The sequence below is a fragment of the Triturus cristatus genome, chromosome 1_2 (assembly GCF_964204655.1).
Source record: "Triturus cristatus chromosome 1_2, aTriCri1.1, whole genome shotgun sequence".
Taxonomy (NCBI): Eukaryota; Metazoa; Chordata; class Amphibia; order Caudata; family Salamandridae; genus Triturus; species Triturus cristatus.
The window spans coordinates 1,152,120,200-1,152,140,803 of record NC_140580.1 but is presented as its reverse complement, the minus strand read 5'-3'; the positions used below and the strand labels follow the sequence as shown (position 1 = coordinate 1,152,140,803).

Here is a 20,604-nt window from a genome sequence, read left to right as displayed (position 1 = left end):
TACGGCGTGTATAACATTTGGAATAACTCCGAGGATTGTCTGAAAGGTGCTTAGAAATTCTGACCCTATGGTCTTAAATAGGTGTACAATACCACTCGTATCAGACATATTAAAGATACGACTCACCATTTCTGCAAAATGAATGGGGCAGTTTATACGTATAAGCGCCTGTATCTCAGTCGAGGTCCTTGCGATTTGAAGCTCAAAGGTCTCTCGAGCGGAGGTTAAGGGTACGGTTTGCTGTAAAAGCATGGCTTTCAATCTGCTCAAAGTATCAAACTGTATAAAGGAAACAAAGGAAATTCAACAAAGGCCATAACGGCGCCTCCCTGACTGTACTTGTTAGGGGAAACAATACTTGCATACAGCAAGTAACACTCAAGTTCACAGTGACCAGATAGGCAATGCCAGGAAGCATCCCACAGCAACCTTGATCGTTCAGCATCAAGTTACTCCCATTTGAGAGCAGCTCGAATACCAATGTAATCACAGCTGCTGGAGGCCCTTTCATGTGGCAGGACAAGTTTGCTATTGAACCATTGCAAGCTCCGTGCAGTGAAATGTCCTGGCACATGAGAGAACCGCTTAAAACGATCTTGCAGTTTGTACCGCTTAGAAACACTTCTCGATATCCCCACTCCGGCATCGAAATCTGTATGGTAACTCCCAAGATTCCTTAATGTAGTCCTTACCCATCTTTCCATATCTGCCAGCCTGCCTTTGCTCAAGGCAATATTGAAACTGAAAAGTAGTGACCGGTAGAGTTATGTGGCCATGGGTGAGCCATTCTGAAATCGGAGAATCCGCTACCGTAAACGGTAGTCTGTCCAGTTTTTAAATATGCAGCATTGTATATTTTGCTCCCCTTTGTGCCATTTCTATCTGTTTATCTGTTAGATTGTATTCAGAGACATACTGTTTATATAACTGCAAGGTACATAGCCTGCACGCAAAGATTGTAGCGTCCAGCTCAATAACATAACAGAACGTAGCTGAGATTGCCCATGTTGTAATATGGCTAAATCCTGTTCCAGTATGTCTATCGCAGAAGATGCAATGTTGCCTAAGGAATATATCCTGAAGGTCAAAGGTGTTAACCCGTTGTCTACCACTGCTAGAGATTTCTCTAAGCTAATACGGTCTATTTCCCGTATTCTCTCTGCGGCCTCTTGTTGGGATATTTTCCAAATTTCATTATAGGCAGCATAAATGCCAGCATATATGAAACGTTTCCAATGGGGTTTCCTGGGACCTAGTAAAAAATCCCTAAGATTTATGTCTTGTGTGAGTAAGGAGAAGTGTTGTTTCACTTCTGTGAGTGTGGATGTCACTACCCCTGGGTGTCCTCTTTGTACATAACGTGGATCTGGCCTATGGATACTGAACCCTTCGGTGGTATCCCAGAATCTTTTCTGCCATCTAATCATGTCTAAGGGCCAAACCAACCATTCTTTCCAATTAGGGTCTGATCTATTGTACTGTAAAATTTCATCTATTGTTGCCCCATCTTGTGAAGTCGAATTTTGTCACACCCCCATTTGTGATGGTGTTGGAAACCGAGGTGTGTTCAGGTCCTTGTTCTTGGGTAGTCTGTTGCACTGTGTCATTTAGAAATATCATCTGCTGTGAAATGAGGCATGCTCTAAATAGTGCTTCTGTTTCCTGAACCTACAAGTCTCTAGAACCCCAGACTGATTTTAAGTCGTCTAGTATGTCCTTCCATAGGTCAAAACCCTGTCCAGACATTTGGGCAATAAAGGAAGCAGAGTAAATCTGTTTGGTGTTTGTCAGCATAATTTTCTGGGCAGATGTGGATGCCACTTTGTAATAAAATGACGTGGGGTCAATGATGTTAAACCCTGAAAAAAATAATCAAATTTCTGTGCAAATGTTTGTGAACTACCTTTTGGTGGTGTAGGGTAATGTTTCCACTGGTGGTACTCAAAAACATTTCTATGTGAAATAGATTTGTGCAAGAAATGATGACGATAATGTTGGTAACAGTACAACGTGTCATAGACTGAATTACCTTCTAACATTTCAGTGTACGGAAATGCGGCAGCTTTTTCTAAATCAGACAACATGTTATTAACAGTTTCAGAGTCCCAATCATCAGACAATGTACTGGAGGTAATGATATCTCTTAATGAAATTTTAAACACGAGAAAGTTTTAATAGTTCAGTCGGACTGAATATGTCAAAATCAACCTTGTCCCAAACTATACTGTCTGGTATGGGAATTGCTGTGACGTTCACTGATGACAAGTCTCTTTGTTCACGATGAGATGATTGATGCGGTTTTAAAATCAAATTTACTTTTTGGGCTGTAGAGCTTTGTTGAAGGTATCATCCATTAATAAGCATGCTAGAAGTTATAACTAAGCCTAGCCAGAAAAGAAAGAACAGTATCCCAGTAATTACCCAGAGTTCTACCCAAGGCGATACCAGGTAAGTATGCTTGAGAAAGTTGAGAAAGTTCTTGACTTGTTGCTTGCGTGTTTGTTGGGCTGGCGTAATTTCTGGTTCACTTGGATCCAAGGAAAACGTCTCAAAGTTCATGGAGTAGCCAGAAGCAGTTCGATCAATTGTAGGAATTGCATCTGGATTTGTTGAAATCGTATTTTGCTCTCGTCGAGGCATGTTTATGTAAACATCAGTGTTTGGTCTTATTGCAACTTGTGTGTTACTTTGAGTTTGATTTTGAAGTTGAACTTCTGGTTCAAAGGGAACGAGTACCATAGCATTGTTGCAATGTCCTTAATTCCATACAGGAGGCTCTTCGAACGTGATGAGTCTTTCTGTTTGAACTTCTTGGATTGTAGCTAGAGGAGGGTGTCTGCTACTGTGGAGTCCACGAGGCCTACTGTTCAATATCGGCCACATAGTGTTGTTTGATTAAGTCAATTGAGACAAGTCTCTTCTCCTTTTACCCGGCAAGAGGCGGCAAAAGTACAATTCTTATTCCTTGAATTGCTAGGACAGGTACAGGCTTTCTGTATGATGGTCCAAATTCTTTTTTGTCCGCTATTTTCTCTCTGACCAAATCCATGACTTATGGGATCCAGACAGGTCCTGCCGTAACTGCCTTGACTTCCCCAGTGGCGGTCTGTTTCTGGAGGACGTTACTTTGTTGTGTCCTGGATTCATTTAGATCCTGTAAAACAGCCAAACGATTATGGATATCAAATGGTTTCTCATCCACCACTGCGCCTTCACAATCAAGATCAGGTACCCACATTCTCGTCCCAAATAGGACCTCATATGGAGTGACACCCCCTAGAGAACTTCTTGGCTGGTTGAGTGCTTGCTGTACCCCGTAGAGATAATTGACCCAACTACCGCCCGTGCCTAAGACCCTAGCTGTTAAAGATTGCTTTAAGTCCCGGTTTTTCCTCTCCACAACTGAATTGCCCTGAGGATGGTATGGAGAGGAGTACCGCAATGCTACACCCATACTTTCCATGGCCTCTTTGTAAGCCCGAGAGCTAAACGACGGGCACGGTCAAAATGTAACGTGCCAACTGCGTATGTCCCTATAAAGACTCGCAAATCTTTGAGAACAGTTAGAGCGTCAGCCGAGCGCTGAGGCCAAACCCATAGGAATATTGAGCATGAATTTACTGCAACCATGATATACTTGTAAGCCCCATCAGATTGTAAGGGGCAGCAGTGGTCCAGATACACACATGCAAGAGGTTCGTCAGATATTAGTAATGGTGTCTGTGTCGGGCGTTGTTATGGTGGAGCCTTTCATCTGTTGGCAGATGTCACATTTCAAGACATAGGGGCAGATTTATGTTGCACTTGCGCCTCATTTACGCCGCCGTTGCGTCACTTTTGTGACGCAGCAGCGGCGCAAATCCTGCGCCATGGTGCGGGGTATTTACAAACGTGACGCATCTCCCAGATGCGTCACGTTGTAAAGCCCTGCGCCACATGTAGGCGTTCCAGGGCAGGTGGGGGCGTTCCGGCGCAGGAACGCCTCCTAAAAGTGGCTGAGTGAAATCTACAAGATTTCACTCAGTCACTTTTAGGCCCATGCTGCGTCAAAACCCTGCGCCTGCTTGAAGCAGGCGTAAGGATTGACGCAGCATTGTACAGATAGGGCCCCCCAGATCATTGCTGGAGCTGCGTAGCGCTTGCGACTCAACTCCAGCAATGCGCCACTTTTCGGCACAGATGCGTCACGCATCTGTGCCGTTTTTGCCCCATGGTGCGCCGCATTATAAATGCGGCGCATCCATGGTGGCGCAGCTGTGGCGCATAATAACTGGCGCATCCCTGCTGATATGCAGGGATGCGCCAGTCGTCATAAATCTGCCCCATAGTCTTTAGTTTGTTTTGTTAGACCTGGTCACCAATAGCACTGTTTCAGCAACGAAATAGTTGCTGTAACACCTGTATGTGCAGAGCCCAAACCCTTGTGTGCAGCAATAATTAAACCTTGCCTACGATCCATATTTGGTATTACTCTATCCCCCACTCCAGGAACCTGAGCATATGGAATGTTGTTCGCATCTAACTTGTAGGAGTACTTGAGTGGAAATGTCTTTGGTACTGCTGAGCTGCCTTTGCGCGAAGCAATGCCAGCCACCATAATTTCACTGTCTATTCTCGTTTTTGAATGAGTGATTGCAGCTACAGAAGCTGTGCGTACAGCCCCCTTCGTGGCTTCATCAGCCAATGAATTCCCTTGAACGTGAATACCATCACGTTGATGACTCAGTGCGTGTATGACGTGAGCCCGCAGTAGTTCGTTTTTCAACTCAACTACCTGTTCCCATAGCATTATATGCTTAATTGTGCCACCTTTCGCATCTTTAAACCCGTTTTGTTACCAATGATGTAAATATTCATTGTATGACTGCACACAGTAAAAGGAATCACACACAATTAGTGTGGGGAATTCATGATCCGTATTTACAAGTGCAAGTATCAGTGCTTTTAACTCTGCCAACTGGGCCGTGCAGTCTCCTAGAGATTGCGTTTCGGTGCAACTTGGATGGAATTTTCCATTCCGCATGCAACTTTTAACTATAGCACATGCTGTGCTGTATTGTTGCTTACTCCCTATGGCCGGTTAAGCAGATCCATCAGTGTAAATAATGTATTCATAATGATCTAGAGGCAAAATTTAAGTTGGTAGAGGATATTCTTGTTCGTATTGCAGAAATGCTTGTGTTTTTAGACTTGGATCCAATCCGTGTTCAACGTCTGTTGCAGTAAGAGAATTAGCCCATTGTATCCATCTCGGATGCAAGGCTTTTGCATTTGGAATGCTAGCCTTTGGAACAGCCTCTTAGGGGTGACGATGATTATGCATTTCCCCTGAACCAGTGCTCTTTCTCTTGCTACAGCGGTCTGAACTGCTGTCAGGATTTTTTCTGTTGAAGTGGAAAACATTTCTGCGCTTGTGTACAGGTGTGATTTGTAAGCGATTGGTACAGTTTCGCCTTCATTGAAGGTTAAGTAAGGGTACCCGCATTGACCCGCTATTACTCGGATCACTAAGTTGCGTACATTTACTCGTGTCTGTAAGTGTTTGGAAGCTATCATGTCTTGTAGTGAACGTAGGATGTTTGTGTGTTCCTGTGTCCAATGTCTAACTGAAAAGTCAGGTTTTATTAAGTCGTAGAAAGGTTTTACTCTTTCTGCGTAATCCAAAATGTATGTTCTCCCGAAATTCAGGAATCCCAGTATTGATTGCAGATTTTTTTAATGATTTTGGTGGTTGAAGCAGCGCACACTTTTCTAATTAGTTAGCTGCCCGGCTTTTTCCCTTCACTTTAAAGCTCATATCCTAAAAACAGGACATTGAGGTGGGCTATTTTTGATTTCTTAAAATTAAATTTGTAGCCCTCAGAGGCGAATCCCATAATTATGGTGCTCACCCTGGTCAAGTGACTTTTTAAGTCATCGTCCGTTAGATAAATATCATCCACATAGGACAATGCTTCCTCATCAAAATTTTGGAGTAACTCCATTACTCTTGCTGAGAATACCCCCGGGCTGTTCTTATACCCCTGGAGGAGGCAACAAAATTGTCGCTGGGACCCCAACGCTGAGAACGCGGTCAAATACTTGCCTATATTTTGGCAAAAAAATCCATTTGAGATATCAAGTGTGGTTCTGTATTTGTTCCGCACAATGTTGTTCATTAATGCGGCACTATGTGCATTTTGGACAGCGAATGTCTTTGTGCAAGTGTTTAGATGTCTGTAATCTAAAACTAGACAATATGTATTGTCAGGTTTCATGACAGGAAACAAAGGATTTATGCATATATCTGATTTGGTGCTGGGAACATAAAACTTTACTTTTTGCTCTTTCTAGCTATGTAAATTTTCAGTCAAATTTATACCGTGAACAATGAGGAATGTTTTTATGTATAACATTGAATTAAATGACCACCTCTCACTTATGTGGTGTCTGTCTTCTATCACACCATCATTTTGGGTCATCTCGCTATTTATGTTTCTGTCTCACCGGCCGGTTATAGAACTACTTAGCTTCCTTATCATGGAATTTCACAACTAATCTGCAACTATAATTAGATATTTTTTGCACCGTGATTTCGTTGCCTAATATGGACTTTTGGCCCATAGAAAGACCAACAACTAGCTATTTTTAAATGTTACGGGTTTCTCTGGTTTTCCTACATATTTCGGGGGTAATAATACTACTCCAATATGGCCGCCGCTCTTGACTACAGGGAATTCGTTAACCCTTCTTCCATGTTCAGTTCAGGGGTTTCGTAATAACCCGGAACTCCCTCTTCCGGCTTCCGGGGGACGGTCTCGCTGTTTTTTGGCACGTACCCGCCCCATGAATAACCAACATGGAGACTCGACTATATATAGTTTCTGCTGCAATTGCTAAAATTTCGGGACACGTTGAATCACAATGAGTACTAACTTTAACACAATTGAATTCCCTGTGCTAGTCTACCTTTTTCTTTTTCGTTATCTAGGACTTTCATATGAACCTTTTTATCTCGCAAACCTTCGACAACTACATGAAGTAGGATACACATATAATGTGAGTTGCATATATTACCATGTTTTGTAGCGGACATTAGTTTATGTTGATAAGTGATACAATTTGGACTTTTATATAGCCCTTTACCTACGTCAAGAAGAATTTTCTCTTTCCAATTTGTTTTTTAATAGACAGTTTGCACTTATTGTGCCAACTCTACACCAACTTACTAAGAATTGGAGCTATATTTATTATTTTTTCTCATCAGAAGAAGCTCTATATAGGTCCCAATCTAATGTTCTCTTTTTTATAGGCAGTGACAGAGTACATAATTATTGGAAGGACAAATGCTGAAAATACCCTTCCGATAGCTACTTTTTTCTATTGACTATTTGATTGACTGGAGACTGAGGCAAAACACATGTAAGGGGCCTACTGTTATTAAATTAAGGCCATTTTCTGTCATTTTTAGCTTATTTATACTATTGTGGTATGCTCACTTTTATTCTCTTACTTGTTTTGTTCCAGGATCCCCCATTACTGCTACGCAAATAACATTTTTTTTTCGTACATGGGGAAATCCCTAATAATTTGGAACAACGTTGTTTCACATATAAGGTAGATATAGCCAACCATGATATACACTCAGGTGTTTGGGATGTTACATAATTTCGCCTCGTTTACTTTGAGGACTTTTGTTATAGTTAAATCATCAATTTGACTTCTTTCTAGTTTCTGTTCGCTTGGTTTAGTGTCTTTTTCACATAGTTTCGGTTTATCTATTTTTCAATTCACTTGGGGCAAGTTCTATTGTCCACACACGGATAAGAAGTTTTACTTGGTGGTGGTACGGATTCCTTTTCTGGCTTTCCTGCTAACGCTTACGCATAGTTCTCTTGTGGTGACTGGTTTCACACGATCTGTGTCTATTCGTTTTTTAAAACTAATTTTATGGACTAAACGAGGTGGATCATATTCAGAGGATCACATATATGGTGATATGTGTACCTTTAATTGTTCCTTTTTGTAAATATCTGTACTGTTATTCGCATTATTCACAGCCTTGAAGAAGTTACAATCGTAACGAAACACGTGTCGGCTGTTTCCATCGTTGACAACAGAAAGGTTATATGAATAAGACCTCCGTGGGACAACTACCGATAGCAACAATTGTAGCACTATATGTCTTTGTTTTTGGATTGCACTTTAAAGCATTAGGTCTCCATAATTGAAATGGAATATTGTCAAATGTCATTAAATTGAATTTTGCATAAGTTTATCTGTTGGATTACTTGCCTGTGAGCGGTCACTTTGTTTAATTATAAACTGGTTACACTATTTAAAATAGTGACACAAAAACTTGAAGAGTGCCGAGGTAAACTTGATTTGTTAAGACTAGCACAGGAGTTCTTTGATACCTCTGTGTGGTGACATCCGTGGTAGTGGGGTGTTTTGTGTTACCTTGAGTGGCACCAATACTGTTACTTGGCTATAGAAAAGTTTAGGAAATATACTGTTTGTTAATTGATGTGCTACTCTGTATACCACCACTAACCTTTCCTGTTTCCTGTGGTTTGCTAAAGAATTGTTCATTGGAGAGGTGCATTTTTCAATCACCCCTTGGTATTAAAGTTGATCTAAGATCTCCCTGACCTGTTTTCTAGCTTCTTGCTTTATTGGGTATTGCCTCTGTGCATTTGGTGAAACTTTTAACCGGATCACGTGGTGGGTTGAATCCTCATCCCACCTTGCATGATTTTTGTACAATGCTGGAGCTAGGGCAACTGCCCACTCCCGTGCATATGCTTGTTTAAGATCTATGGGAACAAGGTCAGAGAATGCTGAAAAAAATACAGTTTCTCCCCTAGGGCACTCCATAACGTATGCTGGCGGACAATCTTGTTCTGCTAATAAGATGTCGTAACCAGATGACAGATTTACCCAAAAGAGACCTTTAACTTTCCTGGGCTTGTCCCCCTCCATTTGGAGTGTTATTTCATGTCATTTATGTGGGACGCTCACCCTTGTATCTGGTGTTTCCACCGTGATGTAAACATTCAAGTCCGCTGTCACCAGAAATTCCATCAGGTTCTGGCGAGCTATTGTTACTTCTGCCACACTGTCTAGCATTGTCAGAGCCCATTCCCCGTTCAGAAGCTGTGTCCTCAGAATCCTGGGCATGTCTGATCTTCAGGCCTGAAACTTTCTTCTTCTGAAATGGAGGTTTTGATTTTGGCTTTTCTTCTGTTTTTGGAAGTATAGTCTTGAGCGTGCTGCTTGTCTCTGGACTTTGTACGCTCTTCTTTGTGTTCTGACCGTCCTTCTCTCTCTGAATTTTTCGTCAAGCCCTGAAAGGAACGAGAGGAATGTGTATCAATATCATGATACCTGTCAGGTTTCCTAATATTATCCCTATTTCAAAAGTTGTACCTCTTTTCAGAGGGCTCCTGTGGAGGAGATCTACCTCGGGATTCAGATCTGTTTCCCTTAAAGTTTTGTTGATTTTTATTATCCCACTTCTTTTTTGAAGAAGCAGGTGTCTGCTTGGAAGTGTCCTTTTCGGGACTGCCCATCAGCTGTGGTTTTAATGCTTTCCCACACAAACTGTTTCTGTCTAATTCTACATATGCAGTTTCAATTATTTTGGGTAGATTGTGTTGTTATTCTAACAGACTGAACTCCATTAGGCGTTGGCGGATTGCCACTGAAGCTGCTTCCCCTTTAATATTAGCTAGTATTATGGCTGATACCTGGTCATAGTTATTTAGTAACTTCATCCCCAAGTTCAGAGTCGGTTCTGCTCCGGACTCGTTCTGTATTTGTCTTAATACATCTGGTATTACAGCTAATAAAGGAATACCATGAGTTCTGGTATCTATGGCAGCAGAAACTGTACCCCAAGTGGTACAATCTTCTACTTGTGGTGTTATCCCCATGGGCAAGCAGATTGTTAGCATTCGGTGGCTTTCATACAGGGTAGTATTCGGGAATACTGCCTTGAGCGGAGTTATTTTCTGAGCTATCCAGAATGGCATTTGTTCACGTTTCGTGGGCATTTTGCCCATTACTGTGTGTAACGTTTGTGGTGTGATTTTTGTTGCTGTACCCTGAGATTGAGTTCCATTTGTTGCAACTGTTGCTGGTTGGACTGTGAAAGTCCTCATGACGAATTGCGTCAGGTTTCTGTGAATTTTAATTAATTCTCTGTGTTGTATGAGTAAGTCTGCCTGTGGCATTGTTTCAATGTCATGATGTATTGCTAATATTCGCCAGGTTGCCCCCTCTCCTCCGAGCAGGCCTAATCTTACTCTGTTTCTTATGTGGGGTAGGGTGCCTTTAAACCAGTATAGGTGATCCTGGTATGTGATTGGAACCTCTATGTCCTCGAACGGACCATATTCCTCTGGTGCATCTCCTTCTGTATAGTAGTAAATGTCTGTGTACTCGCATCTGCTTCTGGGAATGTAACCCATGAATAGAATACCTCTGTTTTGTTTGATTTGTGTGCCTCAATCACAAAAGCTACTAAGCCACCCCAGCTGATAAATCATTTTCTAATAGTTTCAGGGTGATTGTATGTCTGAATTTAGGTGCAATTTGAATTGCGTTTAAATCTTCTTCTGCTGAGGTTAGATTTACTACTGTGTTATTTTCGCCCTAACTCATTTTAGTAAAGAAGAAGATTGTTCAAGGGTACTAAGATAAGGTTTAATTGCACAATTTTAGGAACACTATGTCCTTCAAGCTTGAATAACCAAAAGCCAATAAATAGGCTATTTCGCCTACGCAGCTGTGGTGGAGTTTGTGCCCACCCACTCCAGACGTCTCTGGTGTTTTGTGAGTAGGGGTCTCTGAGAGATAGCACGACTGAACTACTCAGATTTTACTGTTAAATAAGTACCCAACCAACGTTGGCGGCACCATGTCGTGTAGTTCCTATATTACCCATACAGGACCTGCGCGTTCCGGATAACATAAACTGTGGGTTTGGTGGTAGACTGGTTCCAAGGACCCCCACCGGATATGTTAACCTGTTTGCGTTAGCTAGCTCACAGTGCCACTAGTCACTGTGTCTCCACTTATCGGGGAGAGAATAGTTTCTGGCAACCTTAGAACATGACAGCCCTGATCCCTCAGGATCGTGGAAACAATGTACTACTTTTCGCTCAGTCACTCGTGATCACTTATTCAGTCTCAGAGAGTTACACAGAAGAAACAGTGGGGCGTGTTACAATAAGTATTTATTGCACAGTTGTTCTTCTAGTGTAAAATAGATGTGCTGCAACAACCGTTAATCAGTAGGAGATATATATGATGAGCAGTACAGTGAATATAAAAGGATAGTACAGTTCTACCATCTTGCAAACAGCATGAATAAATACATGAATATAAAATGCAGGATAAAAGTGTGCGTACTCCTACCATGCCTATCTAGATGCACCTAAGTGTACCCAGCATGTGAGTAGGTGTGAAGCCAAGAATCCCTCTAGGATTTAGTCAAACCCCACATACCTGAAGTGTGAGAATGTAGGAGCCCGTCCTGGTCTCGAGTTGGACATTCTGTGAGGGATGTTTAGACCACTGTCACCTGGAGCGTCTGCATGCAGGAGCCTCAGTGTCTCTGGTCAGTGTGCCATCCTGGAAGTCTCGGTTCCCTCTACGGACCCTAGCAAGACGTGCTGTATTTATACAAAAAGTATCTAGGATTTCTTTGTCCCTTGTCTCATGTATTAGCCTTTGTTGGTTTTGAGGATGACTTAGGGGATGAACCTTGTACGTAGATATGGTGGGGTAGGTGGTGTAGCCCCTGCCTGGTTTCCAAGAACTCTTATGAATATTCATTCATACTGTGCGAGTCTATTGATGAAGTTATAGGACTCTATTGTTTAGGAAAAACCCTCCTTCTGCACGCAGGACTAGAAATAGGTAAAGGTTCAATCCTAAATGCTTGTTACTGTGTAGTAAAAGGGAGGTAATTTAGGTGAGGGTGTATGATATTACCCAGGCCTATATTAGGATACCTATATGAAACATAACAGGAGCCCCCCTGAGATGGGGAGTGCACCTCTCAGAGACATTTGAATGGCTTTGATCAAAGGGAGCCACCCTGCATAGGGTGTGCCCCCCTTAGAGACATGTGAAGGGCGTGGATCAGAGAGAGGCACCTGCATGTGGAGTTCCCCCCTATGAGACATGTGAATGGTTTGGATCAGAGGGAGCCACTCTGCATAGGGTGTGCCCCCCTCACAGACATGTGAGTGGCTTGGATCAGAGGAAGCCACTCTGCATAGGGTTTGTCCCCCTCAGAGACATGTGAATGGCTTGGATCAGAGGGAGCCACTCTGCATAGGGTGTGCCCCCAGAGACATGTGAATCGCTTGGGTCCGAGGGAGCCACTCTGCATAGGGTGTGCCCCCCTCAGAAACATGTGAATGGCTTAGGTCAGAGGGAGCCACTCTGCATAGGGTGTGCCCCCCTCAGAGACATGTGAATGACTTGGGTCCGAGGAAGCCACTCTGCATAGGGTGTGCCCGCCTCAGAGACATGTGAATGGCTTGGGTCAGAGGGAGCCACTCTGTATAGGGTGTGCCCCCCTCAGAGACAAGTGAATGGCTTGGGTCAGAGGGAGCCACTCTGCATAGGGTGTGCCCCCCTAGGAGACATGTGAATGGCTTGGGTAAGAGGGAGCCACTCTGCATAGGGTGCGCCCCCCCTTAGAGACATGTGAATGGCTTGGATCAGAGGGAGCCACTCTGCATATTGTGCGCCCCACTCAGAGACATGTGAATTGCTTGGTTCAGAGGGAGCCACTCTGAATAGGGTGCGCCCCCTCCAGAGACATGTGAATGGCTTGGATCAGAGAGAGCCACTTTGCATAGGGTGCACTCCCCTCAGAGACATGTGAATGGCTTGGGTCAGAGGGAGCCACTCTGCATAGGGTGCGCCCCCCCTAAGAGACATGTGAATGGCTTGGATCAGAGGGAGCCACTCTGCATAGGGTGAGCCCCCCTCAGAGATATGTGAATGGCTTGGGTCAGAGGGAGCCACTCTGAAAAGGGTGCGCCCCCATAAGAGACATGTGAATGGCTTGGAGCAGAGGGAGCCAATCTGTATAGAGTGTGCCCCCTCAGAGACATGTGAAAGGCTTGGGTCAGAGGGAGCCACTCTGCAAGGGTGTGCCCCACTCAGAGACATGTGAATGGCTTGGGTCAGAGGGAGCCACTCTGCATAGGGTGTGCCCCCCTCAGAGATATGTGAATGGCTTGGGTCAGAGGGAGCCACTCTGCATAGGGTGTGCCCCACTCAGAGACATGTGAATGGCTTGGATCAGAGGGAGCCACGCTGCATAGGGCGTGCCCCTCTAAGAGACATGTGAATGGCTTGGGTCAGAGGGAGCCACTCTGCATAGGGCGTGCCCCCCTCAGACACATGTGAATGGCTTGGGTCAGAGAGAGCCACTCTGCATAGGGCGTGCCCCCCTAAGATATATCTGAATGGCTTGGGTCAGAGGGAGCCACTCTGCATAGGGCGTGCCCCCCTCAGAGACATGTGAATGGCTTGGGTCAGAGGGAGCCACTCTGCATAGGGAGTGCCCCCCTCAGAGACATGTGAATGGCTTGGGTCAGAGGGAGCCACTCTCCATAGGGTGTGCCCCGCTCAGAGACATGTGAATGGCTTGGGTCAGATGGAGCCACTCTGCCTAGGGTGTGCCCCCCTCAGAGACATGTGAATGGCTTGGGTCAGAGGGAGCCACTCTGCATAGTGTGTGCCCCCCTCAGAGACATGTGAATGGCTTGGGTTAGAGGGAGCCACTCTGCATAGGGTGTGCCCCCCTCAGAGACATGTGAAGGGCTTGGATCAGAGAGAGGCACCTGGATGTGGAGTTTCCCCCTAAGAGACATGTGAAGGACTTAGATCAGAGGGAGGCCTCCTGGATGGGGGGTGCCCCCCTCAGAGACATGTGAAGGGCTTGGATCAGAGGGAGGCCTCTTGGATGGGGGGGTGCCCCCCTCAGAGACATGTGAAGAGCTTGCATCAGAGGGAGGCCTCTTGGATGGGGGGTGCCCCCCTCAGAGACATGTGAAGGGCTTGCATCAGAGGGAGGCCTCCTGGATGGGGGTGCCCCCCTCAGAGACATGTGAAGGGCTTGGATCAGAGGGAGGCTCCTGAATGATAAGCATTGTCTCTACCTCCTCAGAAACATTCTCATGGCTTGGATCGGAGCGGGAGGGAGGGCCTGCCTGGGAAGGGTCATCTCAAAGATATTTAAAGGGCTTGGATCAGAGGATGGCCCCTGCATGGGGAAGGCCATTTCAGAGATATTTAAAGAGCTTGGATCACAGAGAGGTCCCTATGGGCGGCTTCAGCAGCTCTTTGTTATGCCTCTGCCACTAACCACGTGTCTTCTCTCTCCCTTCATCCTTGCAGTACCACGAGCACATGATGGGACACCCACCCAGGCCAGAGGCCAGGCGGCCACCCAAGGATTACATGGTGGAGTCTGTGCTGGTGATGCTCTTCTGCTGCCTGCTCACTGGGATCATCGCCATTGTGTACTCACATGAGGTAAGGGAGGGTCCTCATGAGGCAAGGGAGTCTGTCCTCAAGAGAAGGGTGCTGCCATGAGGTGTGGAGGGCTCCTCGCTCGAGGTAATGGAGGGTCCTTATGAGGCAAGGGAGTCTGTGCTCAAGAGAAGGGTGCTGCCATGAGGTGCGGAGAGCTCCTCGCTCGAGGTAAGGGAGGGTCCTCATGAGGCAAGGGAGTCTGTGCTCAAGAGAAGGGTGCTGCCATGAGGTGCGGAGAGCTCCTCGCTCGAGGTAAGGGAGGGTCCTCATGAGGCAAGGGAAGAGCTCCTCATACAAGGTAAGTAGGGCTCCTTGTAGGGGGTAAGATCAACTCCTTGTAAGAGGTAAAACAGGATCCTCCTATGAGGTTAGAAGGGCTGTCTGAACAAGGTCAAGATGCGCTTTTAACATAAGGTAAAGAGCATTTCTCATACAGAGTGGGAGGGGCTCTGTGCACGAGGTATCGAGGGATCCTCAGTCAAGGTAAGAGGGGCATGCCTCTTATGAGGGAAGAAGAGCTACTTGCAATGCCCCAATCATCTACAATTATTGCACTGGAACACCCTCAAAATGGACCTTCGTTGAATCCCCCTCAAACACTCAAAAGTACCTCAACCTACAACAGGTCTCTTCCTTTCCTGGTTCACGGCCCCCAGCAACAGATATCAGGCTGCGGACACCCTGTGGTGTTATGTTATGCAGATTTGTAGAGCACACTATCACCCGGGAGGGTATCCTGGTGCTGAGATGGTGTGAGTATAGCCACACCTAGGACCTAGTGGGACTACTCGAAAAGTCAGGTCTTCAGCTGCTTGTATAATTCAAGAAGTCAGGAGGAGGCTCCTTTGTGTAGCGGCAGGTCGTTCCACGCTTTAGGAGCGATGTAGGAGAAGGCTCGACTGCCGGATCTGATTTTCCTTATGCGTAGGATTTGTGCAAGTAGGAGTCAGGGTGAGTGGAAGCATCTGGTAGGTTTGTGAAAGCAGATGCAATTGTTGAGGTATGCTGGGCCAGTGTCATGTAGTGCCTTGTAAGTGTGGGTGGTGAGTTTGAATTGTGCTTGTTTGTGCATGGGGACCCACTGGAGCTCCTTCAGGTGTGGTGTGATATGAGTGTGGGTGGTGAGCTTGAATTGTGCTTGTTTGTGTATGGGGACCCAGTGGAGCTCCTTCAGGTGTGGTGTGATATGAGTGTGGGTGGTGAGCTTGAATTGTGCTTGTTTGTGTATGGGGACCCAGTGGAGCTCCTTCAGGTGTGGTGTGATATGAGTGTGGGTGGTGAGTTTGAATTGTGCTTGTTTGTGTATGGGGACCCAGTGGAGCTCCTTCAGGTGTGGTGTGATATGAGTGTGGGTGGTGAGTTTGAATTGTGCTTGTTTGTGTATGGGGACCCAGTGGAGCTCCTTCAGGTGTGGTGTGATATGAGTGTGGGTGGTTAGCTTGAATTGTGCTTGTTTGTGTATGGGGACCCAGTGGAGCTCCTTCAGGTGTGGTGTGATATCAGTGTGTGGTGGGAGGTTGAGAGTGACTCTAGCCACCAGGTTCTGATTGGTCCACAGTCTTCTGGTGAGTTTTGTGTTGATCCCGGCATGGAGGGTCTTCCTGTGGTCCAGCTTGCTTGTGACCAGGGCATTTGTGATGGTTTTCCGGGTGCTGATAGGGAGCTGTTTGAAAATCTTCCTCAGCATCTTCAGGGTATGGAAGCATGAGGCAGTGATGACACTGCCTTGGGTGGTCATGTCTAGTTTGCTGTTGATGATCCCGAAGTTCTTGGGGGCGTATCATCAAGGCGGCGCAATAAAATTATCGCCGCTTTTGCGTCCGTTTTCGGCTGAAAAGCGGGGATAATTTTATCGCTTATCAGCAAGGTCACGCTATCGCGTGAATTCTTGCCTTAGCACCCTTCCCCTTAACGCCCAGCTTTGCATCTCTAATGAGATGCAAAGTGGGCGTACCTTGCCAAACTTACGTGGAGAATGTCGCTAAACGACATTTCTCCAATTAACAAGGAAATCGCTAACCTGCTTAGCGATAATAAAAGAAGCGCTAACCGCGCTTAACGCAGGTTTATGTACGCCTGCTTTTCATCTGACTTAGCCATGTAATCCAATGGGAGGTGGATTACATGGCTAAGTCCACCATGCCCTTTCAGCAAGGTATCGCCTGTCGCAGTGCGATTATCGCCGGTTTTCCAGCGATAATCGCCCTGTTTTGTAGCTAACGCTTGGATTTCTATCGCTTTGGAGATATGTGTTGCTGATAGCATGCTATCTCTGCGATAGAATCCAGCGATAGCCGGCGATAATTATCCTAGCGCTAAGTGCTCTTAGCAATAATTATCGCCGGTTGTTGCTGATATGCCCCTTGGTGTGGGTGGTACGGGTGGGTATTGGTCCTAGCATTGTTGGCCACCAGGTGGAGTCCCACAGTGATATGACCTTCTAGGAGATCACAATTTCTGTCTAGTCGGTGTTCAGCTTTAGATAGTCGGTCTTCACCCAGAGGGCGATTTCAGTCACGCAGGTTTGAACTTGACCTGGGTACTGGGCGTCGTTTCCATGAGGGAGAGAATGAGTTATGTGTAGTTGGCACAGGAGAGAACGTTGATGTTGTGAGAGCAGATGATACTTGCTAGAGGGAGCATGTATGGTAACCACACGGCCCTCTACGGGTGCTTCACATGGGTGTTTTTACACCAAGCAGTCTTTCACAAACCCTCACTTTGCAAGAGGACAGACACATAACCCCACTGGCTGTCCCTTGTATTACAAACCTGTCCTTATTTCACGAAGCCTCGATCCATCACCCTGATGAGCTTCCGATGCACCAGCACCTCCTGCCACTTTAAAGGGGTCCTGAAATGCCCCCCACCCCAACCCCTGTTCAATTCAGAGTACCCACATCTTCAGCCCACCCACAGCCTACATCTTCTGTGCAGAACACATCATAGACAGTACTTGCATTCCAGAGTAGAAGTTTAGTTGTGTCTGAAGAGGGTGCTTAGTTATGCTACATATTGCACCTTCTCTCCCAGACCCAACAATGTTTCTGTTGCCATCTACAGGCAGGTTCCCAGATCCCTTCTGCAGTAGCCTCGGTCATGCAGATCTGTTCAGGCTGCTCAGACAATAAATAACTACAAACTCTGTGCTGTAAGCAAGAAATACCTCCCAGCCTGCCTTTGCCACCCCAATCCAAGTTGGTATTGTAGGGTTACCCTGCTAGCAATCACCCCTTTCGCTGGCTACCATAACTAACATCTGTCCTTTCTCCTCCCCACAGACCCGGGCCGCCCTGAACCGCGGTGACATCAACATGGCGAATGAGGCCTCCAGGAAGGCGCGCTCCCTTGTGCTCTTCAGTCTTCTTTTTGGGGTCTTCGTCTCCATCAGTTGGGTGATCTATGTTGTTGTTGCACTCTACGTCTGAGGGGTTATGTCCCAGCTTTGAAGACATACTGAGGTGATGTACACTGCTCCTGGAGGGCGACAATGTCCACATTTGAAGGCCACGAGCAGTAAACTCCACCATCCCAACATGGACTGTTATGGAAAGAAGTCCCAGCCCGAGCACCCAGTGGTGCTCGGGCTGGGTCAACACGGAGAGCAGAAAGACATGCTCCTCACCATCATGGTACCCTACCTCTGCCATAAAATTAATGGAGTCCTCCCTGGGGAAGACCAGCATTGGCTGTGGCACATGTCAATCACCTCTGGTTGAACCAGTGCACGCCTACAGCAGAATTGTGAAAACTAAGGACCACGCTGCTGTGTGGGGCACACACAGGAGACAAGTCCATCACTTGGGAAAGGAGAGAAAGAGGCCCGGCTACCAACCTGCTGTGGTAGAGGACAATATGGTAGTGGAGCGCAACGTAGCATTGGGATGCACAGGTATTGGACGAGCCTGCTCCTGATGTCAAAGTCCCTCCTCTACACTAGTGTCTGGCCGAACACCTTCACCGTGTGAGTCGTCCATCATTCAAGAATATGTGGCTCTCATAAGAGCTGTGTCAGCGTCTCATGCGCTGGGCAGGTCTAGGGCACGCTGTCTCTGGGAAGCACGCTTAATGTTTTGTGCCGGGCACCAGGACTACATCAGCAGAGGGCAAAGAAAGAATTGTGATGCGGGTTACTACGAGCTCCCATCGCTGGCCAAGCCAAGTCGGTCCTGCACAAGAGGGTTGAGATATGCTAGCAGAGCTGTATGTGACTCAGTACTGGAATGAGGGGGGCACTGTGGGTCAGGATTGAGGTACATTGGCAGAGCTGTGGGTGACTCAGTACTGGAATGAGGGGGGGCACTGTGGGTCAGGATTGAGGTGCATTGGCAGAGCTATTTGTGCCTCAGTACTGGAATGAGGGGGGCACTGAGGGTCAGGTTTGAGGTGCATTGGCAGAGCTGTGGGTGACTCAGTACTGGAATGAGGGGGGCACTGAGGGTCAGGATTGAGGTGCATTGGCAGAGCTGTGTGTGACTCAGTACTGGAATGAGGGGGGCACTGTGGTTCAGGATTGAGGTACATTGGCAGAGCTGTGGGTGACTCAGTTCTGGAATGAGAGGGGCGCTGAAGGTCAGGATTGAGGTGCATTGGCAGAGCTGTGGGTGACTCACTACTGGAATGAGAGGGGCGCTGAAGGTCAGGATTGAGGTGCATTGGCAGAGCTGTGGGTGACTCAGTACTGGTAAGAGAGTGGCATTGTGGGTCAGGATTGAGGTGCATTGGCAGAGCTGTGTGTGCCTCAGTACTGGAATGAGGGGGGCACTGTGGGTCAGGATTGAGGTGTATTGCAGAGCTGTGTGTGACTCAGTACTGGAATGAGGGGGGCACTGTGGGTCAGGATTGAGGTGCATTGGCAGAGCTGTGTGTGCCTCAGTACTGGAATGAGGGAGGCACTGTGGGTCAGGATTAAGGTGCATTGGCAGAGCTGTGGGTGACTCAGTACTGGTAAGAGAGTGGCATTGTGGGTCAGAATTGAGGTGCATTGGCAGAGCTCTGGGTGACTCAGTACTGGAATGAGGGGGGTACTGTGGGCCAGGATTGAGGTGCATTAGCAGAGCTCCGGGCGAGTCTCACTACTGGCACAGCAGTGAGGGTTGACGTGTTTTTAGACCTTAATTCGGGTCCTACGACTCCAAAAAGGGTTGCCTGGTGGTCAGGGCTGAGCTCGAGCTTCAGAGGCCTGTTTCGCCTGCACTCTGCATCCCAGGATTACAGCAGCAGGAGGCAGAGGAGATCAGGACATACAGACTTTAGTGTAAAGCACATCACAGTTTCCACAAAAGCAGGATTTTTGTATTTGTGAGTCAGTTGTACATAAAGATGTATATGGAGAGATATATATTGCAGAACACCAAGAACTGCACTCAAATAAGCATTGGAGACAGTTCAATGTTATGAGGTTTCATGCCTTCCCTTCTGATGTTTGTGTTCTTTTCCTGTAAAATAAACCAATGATTCCCACTTGAAGAAGACACCCGCTTGTGCTTCGTGAAATTGCAGCAAGAGAGGTAATCAGAAGGCATGCAAGGTGCATTGAGGTTACCTGATGCACAACACTAATCTGACGTCTGTTGTTTTATTAAATAAGCATTGGCAAAAGCAATAGGTCTGTCCTTGACAAGCGTGCAATTATTTGTTGCAAACATATGCAATAGATTTCTGATGGTTACTTCTAACTGTAGATTCCTCACCCCAGGTGTCAGACTGGATCCAGATTTCTTCAGCAATTTCCCTGTGCATCTGTAGACGACAGCATGCAGCTCTGCATCAGATCCATTCTGCAGAGGAGGCGATGTTGGGAAAACGACATAGTCAGCAACCATGTGTGCTGATGTCATTTCCTTTCTTTCTGGGCCTTCCGGTGTGGATCGGAAGCACGCTCCCTCGAATCCCACCAGGCTTGACAGACAATATTTTAAAACTTTTTTCCTTTGTGCAAGGGACATATCTCTACTTCGCAGAACAACGGCAAAAGGCATGAAAGGTCCTGTCCCACGCAAAGTTGAGGTTCAAACACTTTCTTGTTCCCGAGGTCATTCTCACAAGCTCTCTTCCTCC

The 20,604-nt window shown here is 46.4% G+C and overlaps 1 protein-coding gene across 2 annotated transcripts in view; it reads left to right on the top strand.

The window, feature by feature from the left end:
- Nucleotides 1-20,020, top strand: part of PRRT1B (proline rich transmembrane protein 1B) — a 166,276-nt gene extending 146,256 nt beyond the window's left edge. For both annotated transcript variants that reach the window (XM_085613932.1, XM_085613931.1), the window contains exons 4-5: nt 14,407-14,544; nt 17,826-20,020. In XM_085613932.1, the coding sequence (XP_085470058.1) occupies nt 14,407-14,544; nt 17,826-17,972 (285 nt within the window). In that variant the 3' untranslated portion in view covers nt 17,973-20,020. The remainder of the gene's footprint in view (nt 1-14,406; nt 14,545-17,825) is intronic.
- Nucleotides 20,021-20,604: the final 584 nt, after the last annotated feature.